The sequence below is a fragment of the Borostomias antarcticus genome (genome assembly GCF_949987555.1).
Source record: "Borostomias antarcticus genome assembly, chromosome: 24".
Lineage (NCBI taxonomy): Eukaryota > Metazoa > Chordata > Actinopteri > Stomiiformes > Stomiidae > Borostomias > Borostomias antarcticus.
In genome coordinates this window covers 10,348,751-10,369,882 of record NC_140257.1, presented here as the reverse complement: position 1 = coordinate 10,369,882, position 21,132 = coordinate 10,348,751, and the positions used below count along the sequence as shown (strand labels likewise).

The following is a 21,132-nucleotide window of genomic DNA, read 5'->3' as shown; positions in this document are numbered from 1 at the left end:
GACACTTGATTTTTATAAACGCGGTTTAATCTGAAATATTGCTAGCTAGGGGGTGCACAAGAGCTATTTTCCCTAACGTTACTAAAGTTACTAAATAGTAGTATGAGAGAAGCTGTTGATTGCTGCTGCTTTGTTTTTGTGTACCATCACATCATCCATCTTCTGTATCCAGCCACGCTAGGCAGGATTGAATACAGCAACAAGCATGGATGGCAACAACACAATGCCTGAAGTCGAATCTCTCAAGTTTCCATCAAGGGAAGGGGGGCTTAATTTACAAGGTTTGACTGATCAAGCATGTATTTTACTGAAACGTATAAGAAAATGCTTCAGCTTATAATAGAAGGCTAATAGTAAACTTGACCTAAATTACATGGAGCATACATAATGTCCTTGTTATTGTGCATCTTACACATTCAGTTTTACAGAAGTGATCCCCTCACCAGCAGGCCTGTGCTAGATGCTGACAACTCATCCTCTTATGTACAGCCAGATGGCGCTGTTCCACCACCACTAAGCCACTGGCTCTTCCTTTGGAGGCTCAAACCACAAAGGGCTCACACTAGTTGTCATTTTGGCCTATTATTGATGCTCACAATATGTTGAAGGGCACAAGGAGAGAGGCTGACTAGTGGTGGCAAGTGGTTGGCACTTGTTTTGCATAAAAGTACTTAAGGTTTTTTATTAGGCCTAATTAATTCAAAGCTACAGTAGCCTACTTTATTTTGATGATATATAAAAGCATGCACCTACTGTAGTTGGCTGGGTAGCACATTTATGAGAAGCAACTATGCAGCAACAAGCTCTTTTTCAAGCCAATGACAGCAAACCTGGTTCATAGACAAAAATATTCCGTTTTGTATGTATGGCCGGTGACTTTTGAAATCTTTGAAGATCAGGGAGATCTTCAAGCAGTGTGTCCCAGTAGACGTCGCAGTTGTGCTTTGGTCAACACCCCCTCACCATGTGTCAACAAGGCAGTTCGGCATATCCAGGAGCTACGGGGGAAACTTGAGCATTGGTGTCAACAGGTAAATGTTGTTAGATTGAGATTATGAGCCTTTTGAAAAAAATGTTACGGCTAGAAAATATGTTGCATACAGTTTAATTAGCCTTGTCTCCTACCAGTCAGGGAATTTCCAGCAACAGATGTCTCACGAAGAGCAACAAAACAGCAAAACGTTTAGGTGAAGTTTCATGTTTTTTTATGGTCATGAATTTAAGAGAAACCTTCTACCTCTGAGATCTTTACATTTTAGTATAACGTTCTATATTTCTTCAGTTAATCTGAAACCTAATTCATCTTCAGCAGGTTTCAATCCAGTGACTCAGACACTGACTCACTGATATCTACAGAATTATTCATTGAGGGCATTGGACTCAGCGCCAGAGGTGACTTGACGTTTGATGTTTGGTTATCTTTCATAAGTTTACCTTGAACTACTCACACCCTACATGAAGTATTTCTGTTGTGATAATCGCTGTCATAATGTATCACTAATTAACAAAGTCATGTTAATTTACAGTAACAGCATACAGGTACATCAGTGTAACTTTTAAGATAAAGGTAAATCCCCCCCCCCTCTCATTACAGAGAGTGATCCATTGTCCGCATTGAGGAAGGAAATAACAGATGTGCTTGTAGAGGTTGTGGATCTGCTGGAACGTCTGGAGGCAGATCGGCAGCATGCAGAGGAGGCTCTTCAGATGGAGAAGGAGAGGAGGAGAACTTTGGTGGAGAAAATTGATGGTATCTCCCTCTGGAAGCAGCAGGAGTTCCCTGTTGCTGTGCAGAAAGGTTAGTGGGGATACAGAGGCCTCTTCAAGAAAAACATTATGATAGGTTCTGTTTTTCACTGAGCAAATCACCCTCTATCTTCCAGAACATGAGGCTTGCGCCAGAGACATAAGTGAATTAAAATGGCACCTGAAATTGAGCATAGATAAACTGGGCCAAGCGAAAGACAGACTGATCCAAACAGACATTCTAAACCAGAGGTTACAGGAGGACATCAACTTTGTCAAGAAACATGGCCCTCTTGTGAAGGAGAAGCTGGAATTGGAGAGTGACATCATGAATCAAATTAAAACTGCTCAGCGTGAGGTACCGCCTCTTGTAAAAGTTTATTCGCACTCATCATTACAGACAGAACAGGCTATTCATACCTTATTCCATTATACAAAACCTCACTATTCACAATGTTCACTGCTAAATTCAACAATCAACGAATGAGAATATGAGTTCGTTTTCTATTATGTATAATTTTAACATAACTGGATGAGTCTAATCAGTCAGAAAACATGTCAAATCGAAAATAATCTGTAAAACACTTTTTTTTGGTGTAGACCGATGAGACTTTAAAAAAAACCTTCAGTGAGCTGACGAGTGCTGAGGACGAGTTCAGAAAGGGGCAGCAGAAAGCTGACGACGAAAGAGCAGGGATGACCCATGAACTTGAGGGCATTAGGAACAAACTGCAAGGACGACGGTGAGTTCTCTGAAAGAGTATAAAAGCTAGACAGGAATAATGACTTCAGGTTACACCTTTTTCTTTGGGGGGGGGGGCAGTTTTGAGACTGTTTTTGTTTGCCTCTTCCAGAGATAAACTTGAGGAGTTGCTGGCCAGTTGGGAAGCATGCCTCAGTAAAGTGAAGGAGAGTGAGGAGGCGCTGGCCCTTAAAGAGGAGCAGTGTGCTGTCATGTCACAAGTTATACCTGACCTGGAGCAGCAGGAGACCGAAGTAAATAACCGGGTGAGGTCTATGTACTGTGAAACGCTCGCTCATGTAATGGTTTACACTAAGATATGCAGTCACTACTGTAGGTCTAGCTGTTTACCTCAGCCTCAACAACAGCGCAAAAACATACTCGGTGGAAGGGTGTCGCATGGTCCAACTTAGAACCCATTACATTTTGGAGCGCATCTGAATCACGGGGTGGGTCCATGACCCGCCCAAGCATGGCCTGCCATTCACCGCCATTCATTTTTCTGACCAGGATTACGGCAAAGCTACCATACCAATTTTCATGAAACTTGGTGTTGGGTCATAGCATGGGCCACCTTAGAACCCATTAACATTTGGAGTGGATCCGAATCACGGGGCGGGTCCACGAGCCGTTTCTTGGTTTCTTCGTTTGTTAGCAGGATTACACAATGACTATGAGACAGATTTTCATGAAACTTGGTGGAGGGGTGTAGCATAGGCCACCTTAAAACCCATAACATTTTGTAGTGGATCCGAATCACGGGGCAGGTCCACGAGCCGCCAAAACACAGCCGGGCCGGCCATTCAACTCCATTCATTTATTAGACTACTAAAACTACTACACACCTGTCTACATCTGTGAAGATATGCATTAGCCCTTTTCACTTTTGAGACCACTAAAACTACCAGACTGATTTTCATGAAACTCGGTGGAGGGGTGTAGCAGGGGCAAATTTTGAACCCATTCAATTTTGGCATGCACAGAGCCACAAAATGCATTCAGGGGCGGAGGTCTGTGCTCTGCACCATTTCTAGTTGTTCCTTCGTAGATCTTTGCCACTGTGAACAACAGCTTTGAACCATGCTCATTCCGCCTCAGTGTCTTCTCTGATTGGATTAGTGCACATGTGCCGTGTTAACCCATGACTAAGCCTTTTTTTTGTCACAGGTTTTGGAATTGAAAATAGGAATTGAGGTTGAAGTCGAGAAAATGTTCCAATTAAAGGAGCATATTTCAGAGTTGATGAACAGAATCCAGGCAACAGTAAGTGATTTCACGATACCAGCGTTAATGAATGACAAGCCCTTCCACACTACTAATACAACTATTGATTCTGCGAATACCTTATCAATGTTAATGGGACTTTATTAACCCTCCTGTAACCACAGAGACTCGCCGGTGAGACGGAGGTCTCTCACTTAAAGGAGACCTTCCGGAGGAAACGCCAAGAACTCCTGGCTCTCCACGAGGAGAACAAAGAACAGGAGCTGGAGATCGAGGACTACAGAAAGAAGATCAATGAGAGGTAGACGGTGACCACTGCACTCCTGATGTTAATCACACCTAACAGAGACATGATACCCTTGTACTTCTATCTGGGTTACTGAACCTGGTTATTGTCTTCGTGCACTTGTATGCATGTGTTTGTGTGCCTGCGTCTATGTGTGTGTGTGTGTGTGTGTGTGTGTGTTTGTGTTTGCGTGTGTGCCAGTGAGCAGGCTGTCAGGAATCTGCAGAAGGACAGGGAGCGCATGCTGCTGAAGATCAGTCAGAATGAGGAGCAGAGGGACCTGGCCAAGGAGGAGCTGTCTTCCGTGCTGTCCCTGCACGCCGACGCCAAGGCCCAGCTGGAGGAGCAGGAGCAGCTGACCTTCATGGAGGAACAGAGGATGAGGGTCAGCCTAGATTATACTGTATGAGACCAGTCATGGCTCATAGGTCTAGGCATCGTCAGTCATGAGCCATAGCTTGTCTTAGATACAGTGCAGGTATAAACTAGGCTTTACTGTACACAGAAGGACCTGGCAGTGATAGGGAAGGGGCGCGCGTGTGTGTGATGATACCCAGCGGGTTGTCTGTTTTACCTGACCCAACATTGTTTCACTCCATAGAAAGTGACCGAGAGTGTGAAGAAAGAGATGATGAGCGAGATGAAGGCGCTCGCCATTCTAAAGGTGAGTCTGCGTCGTCTGTGCGAGTTAGAGACTTGTGTCGTAGGTCTGCTACTCTGCTATTCACACTTACTATCATGTTGTTGATATGTAATTAGGTGGGCTAGCTTGTAGAAGCTAGCCCAACTTGTGATATTCTCACTATTTCTTTTGTTATTATTACTATTATTATTATTATTAATACTATTATTATTAATAATATTATTATTATAGTTCTCCCCAGTTTTTTGGCCCTCAACTACTTCTTCATACTTTGTGCTAGAAACTTCATTCAAACTTTGAAATGTTCATGATGTTTAGTTGTTTCGGGATCCATTCAAATTTTTGATATGTTTTAAAATAGTTTTTTAGTAATTTAACTTTTAATAGTAATTTTTGTACCATTGAAATTGCTGGTGGAATGTTCAGTAACAGTGACATTTTTGTGCGTGGCTGTAGGCCAGCGCACCTAGGATAGCAAATGTCCAGCAGTTGTCACTCCCTGGTTCCCTCCCTGGCTTACTCCCTATGTGCCTCCGTCCCGTTGTTGACCTGCAGTTCTACATTGCTACCACAAGAGGCAGTGGTCCCAGAACTTGCAGTTCTATGTTGCTACCACAAGAGCATTTACCGTTTTCGGCCACAGGAGGGCAGCAACAGGCTTAGATAGACGGTGGTTCCAGAACCTGCAGTTCTATGTTGCTACCACAAGAGCATTTACCGTTTTCGGCCACAGGAGGGCAGTAACCCCTGAGTGGGCTAGAGACACACTTGTCTTCACCGGTGGGGGCAAGTGGGTAACCCAGAGAGGGGTCGCGAGGGGGCGGAGTCTTGCCACCATGCCACTGTCCACGCCACGGACCCCACAACTCAGCCCCTGAGTCGGCTAGAGACACACTTGTCTTCACCGGTGGGGGCAGGTGGGTAGCCCAGAGAGGGGTCCACAGCCCCCGACCCAATATGACACGAGGGGGTGGAGTCTTGCCACCACGACACTGTCCATGCCACGGACCCCACAAATCAGCCCCTGAGAGGGCTAGAGAAGCATGGTCTTCACCGGTGGAGGCAGGTGGGTAGCCCGGAGAGGGCTCCACTGCCCCCGACCCAATATGACGTGAGGGGGCGGAGTCTCGCCACCACACGCCACAAGCCCCACAACTCAGCCCCCGAGTGGGCTAGAGACACACGTTCTTCACCGGTGGGGGCAGGTGGGTGGCCCGGATAGGGAGACACTGTCTCCGACCTGCTATGAAAATAGGGGGCGGAGTCTCGCCATCACGCCACTATCCACGCCACGGAACCCACAACTCAGCCTCTGAGTGAGCTAGAGACACACAGTCATCACCGGTGGGGGCAGGTAGGTGGCCTATAGAGGAGTACTCTGTCCCTGGCTGGCTCTGACCTGAGGGGGTGGAGTCTCGCCACCACGCCACTGTCCACGCCACGGACCCCAGAACTAAGCCCCTGAGTGGGCTAGAGACACACGGTCTTCGCTGGTGGGTGCATAGAGATTGCCCGGTCCGTAGTAGTACTAGCAGTAGCTGTTGCATACAGCTGCGGCAGCTAGCCCACCTCAGATTTTCTCCAGGAAATGTACTTTTTAGTTTCCCATTAAGATCCATTTTCCATCTTTGACGTCAGGGTAAAATTGCTACGATGAAAGAGGAGATACATCGGGAACAAACCAGCTCGGATGCGGCCGAAGAACAACTCAAGAAGGAGTTTGAAGAAGTGTCGTCAGCAACCAGAAACCTGGAGGTCGAAACGGAGGAACTGAGAAAGATTTACAACACTAAATCAGAGGTAGTAGACATAAAGGATGCAGTAAGCAGAGGAAGCTAGACATATTCACACAGTGCATCTACTGACATGGTATTGTGTCCAGTATTCCAGTCAGTACGACTTAGGTCATAGCAATGTGACGTTTCGTTGATGTGCGTTGATGATACATCTCTGCGTCTTTCAGGAAATTGCAAAATTGACAGAGAAACTGAGTGAGATTCAAACTGAACACCAAAACACATCAGACATATTGCAAGCGGAGATCAATCGTGAACTTGACCACCTGAATGCCATCAAGGTGAGGCATGGGGAACGATGAGGGTTTGCACCAAAGTGATACGTTTTGAGTGAAAGAATGTGCTGAAGTCTGAGGGAGCTGTTGAAATGAGATTTGTGTGTACTGTACAAAGACTGTCTTTCTTTTTTCAACAGGAATCGCACAGAGCAGTTATTAAGAGATATGACAATGCTTTGAGCAGGATTGAACAACTCACTGTGATGTCCAAAGAATACAGAGCTGCGTCTGATCACATGGACCAAATAGCTACAACTATTCCAGATGTCATTGAGGAACTACAGTAAGATTGTCTCAAAGGAACTCAACTTGTACTGTACATGGCAATATCATACCTCATTTAGAATTTATTACATTTATAATATTCTTAATGCCTGTTGCACCAGAGCTTCTGAGAGCTTGAACGTTCATCGCCATTATCTTTGAAGTCATAGCGTTGTATTGATATAACCACAATGGTTGTGCCACTCAAAATCCACTGTGTGTCACATGTTTATTTTACAGATCGGTCTTTGAGGCTGTAGAGTTCAAAAACCAAACCGCTAGTGTGGTCATGAACGCCTTGCAGTCTGATATTACAAACTGCCGTGAACGCATAGAGAGATCAGAGGAAACACATGCAACTCTTCTCACAGTCAGACAGCAGAAAATGGAGGACACCAAGGTAATGAAAACATACTATTTCAGCAAATTGTCTCACATAGCTACCAGAATTGAAATGTATCTCTCTTAAATAACAGAAATATACAGTATCTCTCATATAATATCTCTCTTAAAAATGCATTATTCTTTGGATATTTAGATGCCAGACATGTGTCAATCAGAACTATGGTTACATATTTGGAAACTACTGTATGACACATTTCCATACTTGTGTTTAGAATATACACAGCAGTAGGTCTGAAATAGCTTCCAGCTCATTGTGTGTACTTATTTATGGATTAGTGTCAGCAGAAATGCTTGACACATCCTTACCTTGCAACACAATACCACAATAGAGCCCTATAAGCAATTAAAATGACATGCCTTGGTCAGTCTGGTTGAAGTGCTCTTTCAGTGAACGACAACTAACTGTAGAGGAGACTTAAGTCTTTTTCACATACTGACCTGACGGTAGACCACAAATTCCCTGTATCCCTTCACATACTGTAGGCTAGGAGGTTGAAGGCTTGTATCACTCATTGTCCTAAGTGATTTAAGATCAAACCTGCAGTACTGATATCTGCAAACATCTTCTTTTTTTTTTTTTTTTTTTTTTTTTTTTACATCTACATCTAAAGGACTTTGGATGCAAGATTTCCAGAGATGTTATGTGTGTGTATTATAGGATATATTTACATGCCTTGGTTTAATAGAAAGCCCTACTGTATTTGTAGTAAGGTTTTCATCTGCAGGATTATCAGCCCCAGCCAGAGCCTCTTGGCTGATGGGAGTTTCACATGGCTTATCTAATGTGAAATCACCATGTGGTATATAGTTTCATTAAACGGTGATCAAGAATGCATTAGTTCAAAACAAGAAAAGGCAATGGAGCTTAAGCCGCCATGCATCCGAGTGCAGCAACTTTAAAGAAGTTGTTGGCGTGAGACAATTTAAGAATTAGAAGTCTTCTTCATACACACAACTCCCATTAGCCAGATAAAAATCAGCCATGCAAAAAGAGGTTTAGCCTTTTCACTTGACAAAATAAAATGAAACAACAATACCCTTCACCAAAAAGATCAGAGTTAGCTAGAGTGTTGGGTCTTGAGGAAATTCTTACTTTGATCACTGAGTTCAATGTAAAACACATAATGTCCACATTAGCATAACATAATAAGCACACTAAGCGTTCACAGAGTCAGCGTGCGTGACGTGGAGCGCCGCATACAGGGTAATGGCTGGGCACATTTCGATATGAGATTACTGTACATAGGAGAAAGATGCTGACCTCGGATTATCTGCGGGAACCCCTGGAGGTCACAACTCCCTCTCCTCCGGGGATGTTGACGGCTGACATGTTAGGTGTCAGGCAGTGCTCATTAGCATTACTAACAGCTTGAAGGGAGTGTGTGTGTGTGTGTGTGTGTGTGTGTGTGTGTGTGTGTGTGTGTGTGTGTGTGTGTGTGTGTGTGTGCACGTGCGTTTGTGAGTACACATGTGTGCAGTGTGCAGTGCACTGTTCTGCATTGCTTGCACTTGTCTCTTTATGTATACTTGTGACCACATTCATTAGATATCCCCTCAAGCTTGTCCATCACTCAGTCCCACAGTACCTGCAAACAGAAGTTGTCACATGGAAGTCGCCTCGATAGAGATGGAGTCAGTTGACTTGTAGTCCTGCAGCACTCCTGTGACTCTGGCCATCTCCAATCCCGAACCAAGCATCACCAAAAGGGCGGTTCCTATCCAACACACATTCTTTTGTCGATTTGATCGGGGGCTGGCGTTTGCCGGGGACAAAGTAAACAATGCAAACTGCCGACACCATCAGTTTCTTATGGGCAATGGAGTGTAATCTCTTCCATTTACACTTCACAAGAGCATCAGATGGGCTTTGTCAGTGCTGCATGGAGTAATTAAACCTGAAATCAATAGTAGGCATTTGTCATGTTTACAGCCCCTCTCTCTGCTGGGTTAAACTCATCACTTAAGTGCTGTTCTGTTTTACTGCAGAGACGCTTCATTGTCTCTTTCAGGTACAGTAGAGTTATTCACCAGCAAAGCCAGTAGTCCAGAACTGGGTTTCAGATTAAAAGGGGACAGGCAGGAAGACAGTAACTTCTTGTAATTAAAATGTATATATACTTGATTTCCGGAATAGTGTCCTGGGTGCCCAAGGCTCGCCTGGTATTCCGGTGCCCTAGTTTGTAAAACTCACACGTACGCTCACCCACGAGCAAATGCACACTGATTTCTTCACAGTGCAACATAAGAATCGATGTGAGGGGGCACTGATCCATATTTTTGATCAGTCGTACTATATCTTGACATACAGCTTCCCTGCTGCCTCAGCACATACTGTATGGAAGGAAGCATGTTTTCCTTGGCTATACAGCTCTCCCCCCGTCAGTGTAACACACATGAACAGAGCCCTTCAGAGACAACAACTACTAGGGAAAAGGCATCCTGTTGTACTCTGTGGGGACTCTGTACTCCAAAGGCCCACCGTGTGAAAGCGCACGGCGGAAAAAACAACAACTCCATAACTAGCCCCTTTCCATGTGTTCTCAGTCGGCCTTAAAGGCAGCGCTGAAGGAGAACGTGGCGCTGGCCCAGGAGTACAGAGAGCTCCAGAAGGCCCTGATGGTGGCCAAGCGGGAGGCCGTGTGCGTCTTCGACGAGAAGAACCGAGCCGAGGCGTCTTTCCACGACCACAAACAGGTAATTTCTCCGCCAGGCACTAGCGTGATGCTATAACCTAGTCCTGCCCATTTGTTTGTTTATTTATTTATTTGTTTATTAATTTTTACTGGGTTCTATTCAGTTCTACAGTATTCCAGGCAGACACATGAGACTCATGTGAGAGTAGACGAGGTGGTGAAATGCTCTTTGCATTTACAGTGACTTAAGGATGGTCTCAGTTGGGCAACCAATGAGGAGGTTACCGCAGCAATTTAATAATGATGAGAGCTTGCGTGTAGGAGGATGATGGATGTGATGTAAAAGGATGTTGATGTTGGCAATGCAGACTTTCCACAGGGGAGTGGAGGGGGCCCGGGTGCATGTGAATACATCCAAGACTTTTAAGTTCACCAGTTTCAACTGGTCTTGACATAGTGTCTCTCAAGGTGCTCCAGGGGGAAGTGTGTCATCATGTTGATGTTACTCAATAGCTGCCATTCACTAATGGCTAATGGCATAGAGACCCCTAGTAAACAGTAGTCTGCGCTTCTAATAATGCCCCAATCCCCAAGAGCTCTGTAGTAATTGGAAGAAACTACAAAACAACATTTCAACCATTTGGCCTTCATAGTCTGGAACACAATTTAACTTTGATCTCTAGAGGAATTCCAGATGACAACCATTTCTGAAGCCGCGAATAACCACATTGCCTCTGCAATAAGCACTACACATGATTTCTTCCAAAAAGGACTAATACCTCTACTTGAGCAATTCTTCATCTAACTGTGAATGTTATCAAGTGAGAAATGCATGCAAATATAAAATCCTTTGGACAGGATTTGCCACGCTCATGATCAAAGCCTGATTTTCTTTTACTCCGGATTCAGCCCCCGCCATTTTTATTTGTTTGAACAGCAGACATGTTTAACCGCCACTTTCCATCATTACAGCTCTGTAGCCAAGCTGAGACCAATAATGTGAAATAAAATCTAGATGAAATCTACTAGATGCCTAACAATGATTCATCTCGTCAATATGTATTCCTTCTCTTCATCGATTCTGTGAATGTCTGGCCTATTTTCTATCAGTTGTCTGCTCTCAATGCTATACACTTTTATCTGTAATTGGTAGCCAGCTATCTTCGGGCAAAGAGATGACAGAATGGCTGCCAATAACGTCCCACGTGAGCAAAATGACTGACAGTCTAGAGTGTCATAGTGTGAAGGAATTCCACTCTCACCTCATTCGTGTCAAGGAGCTTTAGTTGTTTGACGAGCCAATAAGGTATTCAGCAAGAGGGAGCCAATGAAAGCCATGGCTGAGGTAACCTGGTAACCATATACTGTATATAAACCTCACTAGCGGACTATTGAGTGTGGATATTCCAAAACAAGTGAGGAGGCCAGAAAGTAATATTATCAACATGGTATGTTTTGTTCTATTCTCTGTTTTGTTCTCAACAAGTACACAGTCATCTAGAATACCCCCCCCCCATCCACCTACAGCATGATTTGTCCCCTTCAATACAGTACATCGACTTGTTCATGGTTCTATAAGTGTCCTCTTGTCACTGCATGTAAGCATTGTTTTGTTCCTGTGGAAGCCCTCAGCTCTCGGGTTTTAACACGGCACCATAAAGACCATTCCTGTTATTGTCTTTTCCTTCAGCAGTTGATGGCTGAGCTAATTCGCTTTTGTCTTTTATGCACCGGGGAGCACATTGCCAAGCAATGATAAGCTTTGTAGGAAGAGTAGAGAGATGGTGGGGGGGTGGGGCAAAAGCGAAAGGCATCTATCAGAACTGAAGCCCCTTTGCTTGAAACTGTGTTCAAATAATAAAGCGAGCAGCATGTCTTTCCAAGAGACTAGGAATAATTTCTGGTTGCGGTGGGGGGTTCATGACTCTCTGTGTATGTGTAAAATATGTCTTGGGGGGATTGGTATAAAGTTAAACTGGGTGAAGTAGAAATATTTTACTCATCAGCTTTGCAGTCACAGAGTTTGCCTCGGCTAGAACAAAACTGCTGAAGCATTTAGAGAAAATTAACCCCCCATCCTGGCAGCCAGATGTGACTGGATTCTGATGAGTGCACACGAGTGGGCAGAGAAACCAAGAGACTGTGAAATTCCTGTCAGGCCCGTGTACTGCAGAATGGGCTATTGACTGCTTTCTCTATTCCCCTCCATCATTCTTCTTGAACACTGCCATTAATTTCCCCTCCTGCCTTACCAATTCCTTTTCTCTGCCTTCTCTCCCCCTAGCTCTCTTTGTTGCAGAAGAGGATGCACAAGGCTGTGGAGAGAAACTTCAAACAACGCAGCCTGTACAGCCAGGCTGAGCTGGCTCGTTTCCAGGTCCTCTCCAATGAGAACAACCAGAAAATAAAAAATGTCCAGGTATTGTGTAACATAGCTATGGGAACATACAGACTAACATTCAGTAAAAAAAAATCTTTGTTCACATTTCAGCATCACTTTTTCTTCCCAAGTTTGGTCATTTAATTTAGAAGAGTTTATTCCATTATATAGTATAACAGTATAGCAAGCTATAGAATAGTATAGTATAGCATAGTATAATGGATAAGACTGTAAATGGTGGGTTTGCATTGCACACAGGCATCCAGGGCTATAACACGGTGAGGTGTGTACTATGCCCTAGGCGGGCACCGAACAGGCAAGAGTGTACCGTAGCTGCTAGCTAAGCTACAATAGCACGGTAAGACGTCCAGCACGGTCTGCATCACCACCGCGCCGCCGTTAAAGGCGCCCGCCTCACTCCATACATACTCGTCACAAGACATGATTGATGATGTGTCCCATGGGCACGCCTAGGCGCCGACCCAGCCTCCGAGGCTAGCTCTGTCGGCTCCCCCAGATAACTCTATATGCAGTCGGCCATTAGGTCGGCCATTCGCCACATTGAATGTGGATGGGCCTCCACACAAGTTTACCTAAGTGCTCCCCTCTGTGTCGGGTATCGCCGAGACATCTACGACACAACTATTCCATTGTGGGTTGAATTACCTTCAAGCTACCTCGGGAGGGAAAAATAAAACCTAGGTGCATATTCTGCAAGGTTGCGCGAGGAGAAGTGAGGACCTTCAATTACAGGATAATCGGTGGCTAATATGTGCTGAGACGTGCGATGAGGTCAAAGCGGACAGGGGGAGATTGATGAATCTTTATGAAATGTTCTGTCCTCTGTCACCGGCGAAAGGAGCAGGCGCCGTTCAGCCGTAGACGTTTCCCTCCTCATTTCCCCCAAACTCTCGTTCTCCTAGATGTTTCCAATACTATTTTCGCCCAGCTCTCTCCGAGTGGCGGCCATGTTGTTTAAAATCTGCGCCACCATTACGCTGTTCCACACGGATACACCCCTGCTAATGTGTTTAGTTAAAATTGAATTCGGCTAGTTTTCACTGAGCAGACGTCGTCGAGACCCCATTGACTTGATTCGGTCGGCCATCGTTTCAGACTCCGTACTAATAATAGTAGTAATAATAACACATAATACACCCCACCCCCCTCCAGGTCATTCCGTCTCGCTGGCGACGTGGTTTTTCGACGGGTCCACTCCTGACACCACGTCTCGTCCTCAGCCCAGCCTGGCCCCGAGGAGGCCCTGGCAGAAGGCAGCACGAAGCGAGGATGGGGGGAAGGCGGGGGTGGGGAGGAGCTAACAGGGAGCTGCAGAGTGTGAAGGACAAAAGAGCCGGTGTATTCAAGCGCGGCGCGCCGTCACCCGTCACGGCCCAGCAGTACAGGGTCCCTCGGAGCAGGCAGCACTCACTTTAACACAGGCTCCTCCACAGCGGTCTGTGCTGCTGTTTTAAAGCTGTAGCCTGCCCACAGCCCAGTGTCCCTTCTCCCTACACTTCGAAATACCATGGCCCTCGGAGTGGCGCCTCGGAATAGCATGCACGCTATCTGTTAAGCAGGGCATACTTTAAATCATCCGGCAGACCGTCCCTGACCGTAGCACGCCAAATTGAAACCCAGTACGGATACCAAACGTACAAACCAGAGCCAGAATAAAAGCACCGTATCATGTGGTGGTTTGGGCTAATCCATCATATCCACTTAACCTCACCAGCAGAACAGCCGAGGAGGGGTCAGGTTAGCCCACTAAGGTGCACTTAGAGCCAAATGTTACTTTACTTGAAAGTATAGCTTCAGGGGTTGTAGGGAGGCAGGGGTAGCCCCGGGGGGAGGAGGCGGGGGCGGAGGGAGGGAGGGGGCGCGGGCGCTGTCATCCTGTTCCACTGCTGCCAGAACTGGCAGTTCAGTTTTTGTGTTCTGCCAGTTTACACCAGGGATGGCATAATTGACAATGGCTAACAGCGGATAGCAGTGCAGAGCCTTGTTGAATGGCCGGTAATGATTGGAGCGGACGCCCACCGCCCTGGTCCCAAGGGATGGTAATCTGAGATCCTGTTCCTGATATAATTGTTAGTCAGAGAATTTCTGCATGGCTAGGCCGGTTCAGATTCCCAAGCCGGTTGACGGTGCCCGGCAGTTTAATAGAAAAACTGGATGCTGAGGTTTTTAAAACAGGGGAGCACTGAACCTGTGCACGGGTTCACCAGGAGCTTGTTCCTTCTCCACCAAATAAGAACAAGTCGGTAACTTCCTCCGACAGCAGGGGAGAGAGACACACTGTCGGTAGTGGGGGAAACAGACTGAGAGCATCAACAACAAACTTGTCATGCCCCCCCCCCACACACACACACACACACACCCAAAGCTGCTGCCTCTCCACTCCGCAACGTCACTCTGTTTTCTTAATTAGCCTGCTATTCATTGATTCTATTTGCTCCCTTATTCAAACAGGAGGAGTTGTCAAACGGAATTCAGCGCATCTCTGCGTTTCTGCACTCGCTGACAGATGACTCTACTACCACAGAGGATGACGCCGGTGCCAGAGCCGGATTGGACTGAACAAGAACATAGTGGATTGTCATAGTGATTGTCGGTACTGTCTGTCTGTCTGTCTGTCTGTCTGTCTGTCTGTCTGTCTGACGATTGATGTATGGTACATGATGAATTTCCGAAAGCACTAATAAATAATGTATCTATCTATCTATCTATCTATCTATCTATCTATCTATCTATCTATCTATCTATCTATCTATCTATCTATCTATATCTACTCTATCTATCTATCTATCTATCTACGTCTGTCTGTCTGTCTATCTATCTATCTATCTATCTATCTACGGTAAGATGCCTACAGTTCAGATAGCAGTGTAATTGGACATTCACCTGTGCCAGACAACTTACTTACCCCAGCACGCTCCACTGTCCCCCCACTTACTTGCAGCAAATCCATAACAATGAAACAGGTGACTTTCATGCTGCTGTCAGGACTGATCTAATTTTAGCTGGGTGAATGATTGCAATTGGCTTTGCCTCATCAGATAATTAATCTATGTCACCATTAATTGGAAAAGAGAATAATTACAGGCAGTGTTGACAGAAATTCTACGCTTCTCCAGATTCCAAGATCTAATTAGGACCAGTGGAACCCTATGACCTTAACTAGCACTTAGTACACCTCAGCCAACCTGACCATTCCCACGTGGAGACGCTTCCTCTTTCTAGACCGTCTCTGTTTTTTGTTGTATAATTTTTCCTCCTCGCCCTACTGAATGATGTCTCCCTCAATCACTTTTCAACATTCAATCTTAATTTTGTGGAAGTTTAGCATTTTCAATGAGCTGGAGATGAATGATTAATGAATAAATTTAAATGCTTCATTTTGTCCATGGATCATTAGTTAAGTCCTTTGTGGGAAGGACCTGAGAAAAGGAGTGAAATTATTGAGACATTAGCCTGAAGCAATCCAGGGGTAAATAGTGAGCAGCAAGGATGTTGTGCAAGCACTATCCACTAGGTTTCCAAAGAACCCTCAGGAAATACTTTCAATTTGGCATCTCACCTAGTACACACCGTATTTTTGAGAAAATTGATTTTTATTTCAGTGAGCATGCTCCAACTGGTTCATGGTAATGACATAGCACATTAATACTGAACACATTTCAAAGTTATCAAATACTGTTATCATAAATGCCATGACATTATGAATGTAGTTAATTATTAGAATATTACTGACCCTAAATAGGTTATGGAAAAGGTGAATTCATGTACGATCTTTGGAACTAAGATGCTCTTTAACCAGTGCAAGTGCTGTGTGACAGTGTGTCTTTGATAGAGACTGTCGGGGCTCATGCATGTTCTGTGCATGAAAAAATAATGTAGTGTAAGAGATTCATTTTACTGATCTTTTTCCTTGTGTTTTGTTATAGCAGTTGGTAAAGCAGTAGTATACAGTAGGTCTAACAGTTTCCATTTACATACATTTCATCCATCAAATTGAGTCCTGGTTCAAAAGTAGATCTACTTGATCATTATGTCAACACCATGTATGTGCATTCTACAGTAGGTTGTGCAACATGATTTAGCGAGATGACCGGAGTAGTGACCACATTCAACCCACTCCTACGGTGCGGCTGTAGCTCAGTTGGTAGAGTGGGTCGTTCAATGATCAAAGGGTCAGTGGTTCAAATCCCAGCTCCGACTGTCCACATGTCAAAGTGTCCTTGAGCAAGACACCTAACCCCAAATTTCTCCCAATGAGCAGGTTAGCACCTTGCATGGCAGCTACTGCCATTGGTGTGTGAATGTGTGTCTGAATGGGTGAATGAGAGGCCACTGTAAAGCGCTTTGAGTGCCGCTAAGGTGGAAAAGCGCTAAATAAGTGCAGTCCATTTACCATTTACCATGGTAGCCAGAGAAGTGAACTCCATTCCCGTGGCTTCGCTCTCGGTCCTGTGTGTGTCCTGCCCCAGCTTGGCTAGAGACCGGAGCTCCACGTGGCGTCTTTGTGGCCGCTGGGTTGCGCGCCTGTTGGGAGCACGCTGAACCGGGCGGAATTTTTGCAAACCGGCTGATACAAACTTCACACGCATCACACACACGTCCTTGGGTGACGCAGCGGCATCATAAGCATGGCGCTGTGCAGTGTCGTTAGTATTTTCCGATTCTCTGCATTGCCACGTGCCACCTGCTGGCTGCTGTGGGTAGTGCTATCACAACCACTAATTGGCCATTTAGTCGGCCCTAATTACCTAATTAAAAAATCTGGCCCTGTCACCATCTGCTCGAGACCCCTGCCGGTATCTGTGCCAAATATGAATGTTGTCAGGCTGATGGTGTCCCAGGAAAATGGAAACAGCCTGAGATACAGAGATACAGACAGAGGTTTGCTGATTTATGTGTTAGATACGTGGCCATTTGTCAAGAGAATCGGGTCACAGACTCGCAGATAGGTCTTGTGTGTGTCCTGCCCTAGCTTGGCTAGCTCGTGGCCGCTGGGTAGCGGCCCTGTTGGAAATGCACTGAAACGGGCAGATTTTTTGCAGAACCGCCGATCCAAACAGCTTCACTTGTGACACATGCACGCCCTTGGGTCCTGAGCAGTACACCTGACATATCGACTTCATACAGTGGCCAGGATAATCGGGTCACAGACACACAGATTTCCTGTTAATGGCCCTAAGGCCTTCCATCCCAATGAGGACAGGGGAGTTTGGGGGGGGGGATTGTTGACATAGTTTTGACATACTGTATCAATGGCATTTCATATCTCAGGATCGCATTTGATAATAATGTTGTCCCAGTGGGAGTGTGTAGGTACCCCACTGAATTTAATTCATGTACTTCAGAGCAGAAGATGTTCCTCTTTGTTGGGAAATGAAGTGTGCTAGATGCATTACAGTGGGATGTGTTGTTACACAAGGGTGTCAACAGAGCACTCTACACTACTCCTACATTTGTGTGTGATCCTCGAAGGGACACACCCGGGATCCCTGGGCTAATGGGCCCAGAACACTGCTTCAGATCAACAGCTCACTACGCTGTGGCGCCGTTAGCTCCCTAAAAGCACCTTGAGGAGAAATGTTATGAAAAATGTTAAATCTGTCCGCTATCTCTTACAAGGTATAGCCCATCACATATAGCCCATCACATTTATCTACTCTTCTTGTATCTAATCAATCTGCTAAATAAATGGAAGAGACTTTTACTGGCTGTCATCACATTTATCTGCAGGCATGCATCAAAGTACACACACCTGAACACAGCTACTCTGAAGTGAGTAGACTAGGAATGGAAATATTGAAGGGGGGAAATGCCTGACAGCCGAAATGTATTTGATTTTATGTTATAGGCTGCTTGCGGTATGATGATGACTTTAAATAATACCCAACATGCCTCACTGTGGCGTTTTATTGTTGTATTTTGTGACACAGTCACAGTGCAAGGACTTCCACTATAAAGGCAGTGTAAAGATATGGAAGGAAGATCAGATTCTCAGGTAGCCTAATACTAAATGCTCGCTTGGAACCAAACCGCAATATTCCCTCGTCTCAGTTGGTTTCACTTGACTGATCACCTTTGATCATTGAGGTGAAGCCAAGTGAATCGGGGCAGCGCTTTGTGTGCTTCAAGGCAGAACTCGGTGTCTGTTGGAGATTTCTCTAAAACATGCAGAATAGATTTGCTTCTAGTCCACTGTTGGACTGTCCTCTCTTTGTTCATGAGTGAGTGGAGAGTTGAGCCATGGAGCTGATGGGAGTCAAGGAAAGAATGTGTGTGAAGAGAGGTGCCCCTGTGTCTAAAATATCAATGAGGGAGATTCTGCCAGGAGTTAGTCTACACTGCGGGGGATAGGCCTTGTCCTTACAAAGAGAGTAGTCCTCTGTTAGCTTGGTCAGCATCAATACTGTTCAGTGTCAGTGCAAGTGAATGAATTTCATGAATTAAAGAATTTCAGTTTATCATTTATTTCAGCAAGAAAAATCTATTCCTTTATGTTTCAAGTAGGGCCAACCCCCAAATGCTTCCTCCTTGATTTTAAGGTGCAAATATGTGCTGTACAGTAGTTGTTGGGCACTGGAGTTGGATTTTTTATGACGTCCTGCCCAGTGATGTCAATAACATGCTAGTACAGCATGTCTATGTGTCCCTCACAGAGGCTTGAGAACAGATGATACATGTACGTCTGTGCCTGTGTTTTTAAAGACAATATACAACACCCCAAACACACAACAAACATAATACACGCTCCTGGCGTTTCCACACTCCTTTGATTTCAAAGACATTCATCTTAACAGGAGAATAATTTGTGAAAGTCTCTGACATTTGTGGCTAGCTAGCATGATAATAAATCCATGGCTTGGAACATTTTTTAGTTAATTAGAGTCAATCAATCCAAACTTTTCTCACTTACCGGTGTGAAACCAGAGTATAATGAGCAGAAATCAGCATGGCGATTGGAAAACAGAAATTACAGCTGCTAAAGAGAAACTTGTCCTCTCCTCTTCAGTTAAAGGCAGTTCCTGCTGTGAGGATTTAGAAATAGAGTGACATTCTTTTCATAGATGTTGGATTAAAAGTGCCCTTCGACAATTACAAGTCTTTTTTAGCACCCTCCTTGATTAAAAACAACAACATCAGCCATGAATAAACATAACAACATGCCGATGCAATATCAGTAAGTCAGAGTACAAAGTGCATTTAAAAACAAAAAATTGAATTACAGCATAGTTATGTGGTAAGAGCACTTCACTCAACCTACAGTACAGGTAAGTCTATTACCTGAAGTGAAGTAGCACAGATGCTTCCACGCTTGGTACAGTGTATACGTTACAGTACTGATGCTCTCTCTCATACAATATTGAGCATACAAACACCTGAGTAAGTCAATTCACTTTATTGTCACATCAGTGTGCACGAGTTTACCATGAGTAAAATTCTAAGGTGCAAGTAATGGACTCTTGTCTGTTTTATGAGGGATTCCTCTCAGACGGGTAGATGCCCTGAGTCATGTCCTGTACTGGTATGCCTTCCCCTGTCGTGGTTAGTCCCCCTGCTTCAGTTGCACCATACAGATCTTTGGCAGGTCCATAATATATAGGACACATATAAAAGGCTGTGTATACATGGTTAAAGGGCTATATATTCTTCGGTTTCTTGACGTCCTCCAGTCCTACATCATTATCAGTGTTATGATGTGTGTGATAACCTTATCATGGGACCCTCATCTAATCACAGAAACTAGACTGAGCATAAATCCAGTGGTCGGTGGCAACTACAACATCTATGACCTCACTACTGGAAGTCATGTCTCCTACAGAATGGGAGAGCTTATGTTGTTGAGCTTCTCGCTGGGGTTGATACAGTAACAGCAGCTTGCTATTGTATTAATTATTATGAGAATCCGAGGGGTGTAGATAGTGCAGATGCACTGGTTTGGTAACATTTGTTTCACTTGTCAGTGGAGTGAATAATTGGGAGTGCTGACCATATTAGACACAGGGTATTTCTAAAAGATACGACTCCAACAGTCAGAACCACAAAAACACGTCTGGAAATTAAAGGCTTAGCATCATAGAATTTCAAATCAATATGGAGTAATGTGTTGGTTGGTTGTTGCCAAGAAAGTTAACATTTTTTCCACACTAGTGTAGTGCCCGTTCAAAACGCGCCTGTTCCGAACGGGCAGGTTGCTTGGCCTCCGGTATTGCTGCTTGCCATTTTATCAAGAGCCGCTCATCCAAACAAGTTCACACTCGACACGCTCTTCCTTTGGTTCTGAACAATACACCTTCCGAATTTCAACTTCATACAGTGCCTGGTTCTCAAGATAATTGAGGTACAGACATACACAGATTCTTTTCATTATAGTCTGATGAAATTGATTCAATTCACAGTTGAAGCACAGTCTGCTCTTAGATATATGATACAAAGTTTGGGCACAGACAGATTTTTCACATATTTGATATTTGAATGAATTAGGATCGTCATTGCAAATTTTTTGTAAAACGACAGTTGTCTTACACTGCCAAAATCAGAGCCACTACATTTGCTTTGCGTACATGTACGGCATTTCCTTTGCACCCAAAACTCCTACACTCAGGGCTCAATATCACCGATACAATTTGGGTGGGGAGGATAGCTAATACAAAGGGGCTCATCTTGCAATTCTCCCAAGGAATAACTATCAGTCCTGCAACAGCAGCTTTAGCGTCCCT

At 44.7% G+C, this 21,132-nt stretch overlaps 1 protein-coding gene across 1 annotated transcript; it reads left to right on the top strand.

Moving 5' to 3' along the window:
* Positions 1 to 223: 223 nt before the first annotated feature.
* ccdc178 (coiled-coil domain containing 178) lies at positions 224 to 14,977 on the top strand (the record flags this gene model as incomplete). The annotated part of the gene is made up of 19 exons (XM_084458227.1): positions 224 to 281; positions 895 to 1,031; positions 1,129 to 1,187; positions 1,313 to 1,392; positions 1,595 to 1,798; positions 1,884 to 2,104; positions 2,347 to 2,489; positions 2,601 to 2,754; positions 3,656 to 3,751; positions 3,877 to 4,013; positions 4,200 to 4,383; positions 4,600 to 4,662; positions 6,280 to 6,462; positions 6,605 to 6,718; positions 6,853 to 6,998; positions 7,220 to 7,379; positions 9,929 to 10,078; positions 12,302 to 12,436; positions 14,870 to 14,977. The coding sequence occupies 19 exons, from the start codon at positions 224 to 226 to the stop codon at positions 14,975 to 14,977; spliced, it is 2,532 nt and encodes an 843-aa protein (XP_084314353.1).
* Between the last annotated feature and the right edge of the window lie 6,155 nt (positions 14,978 to 21,132).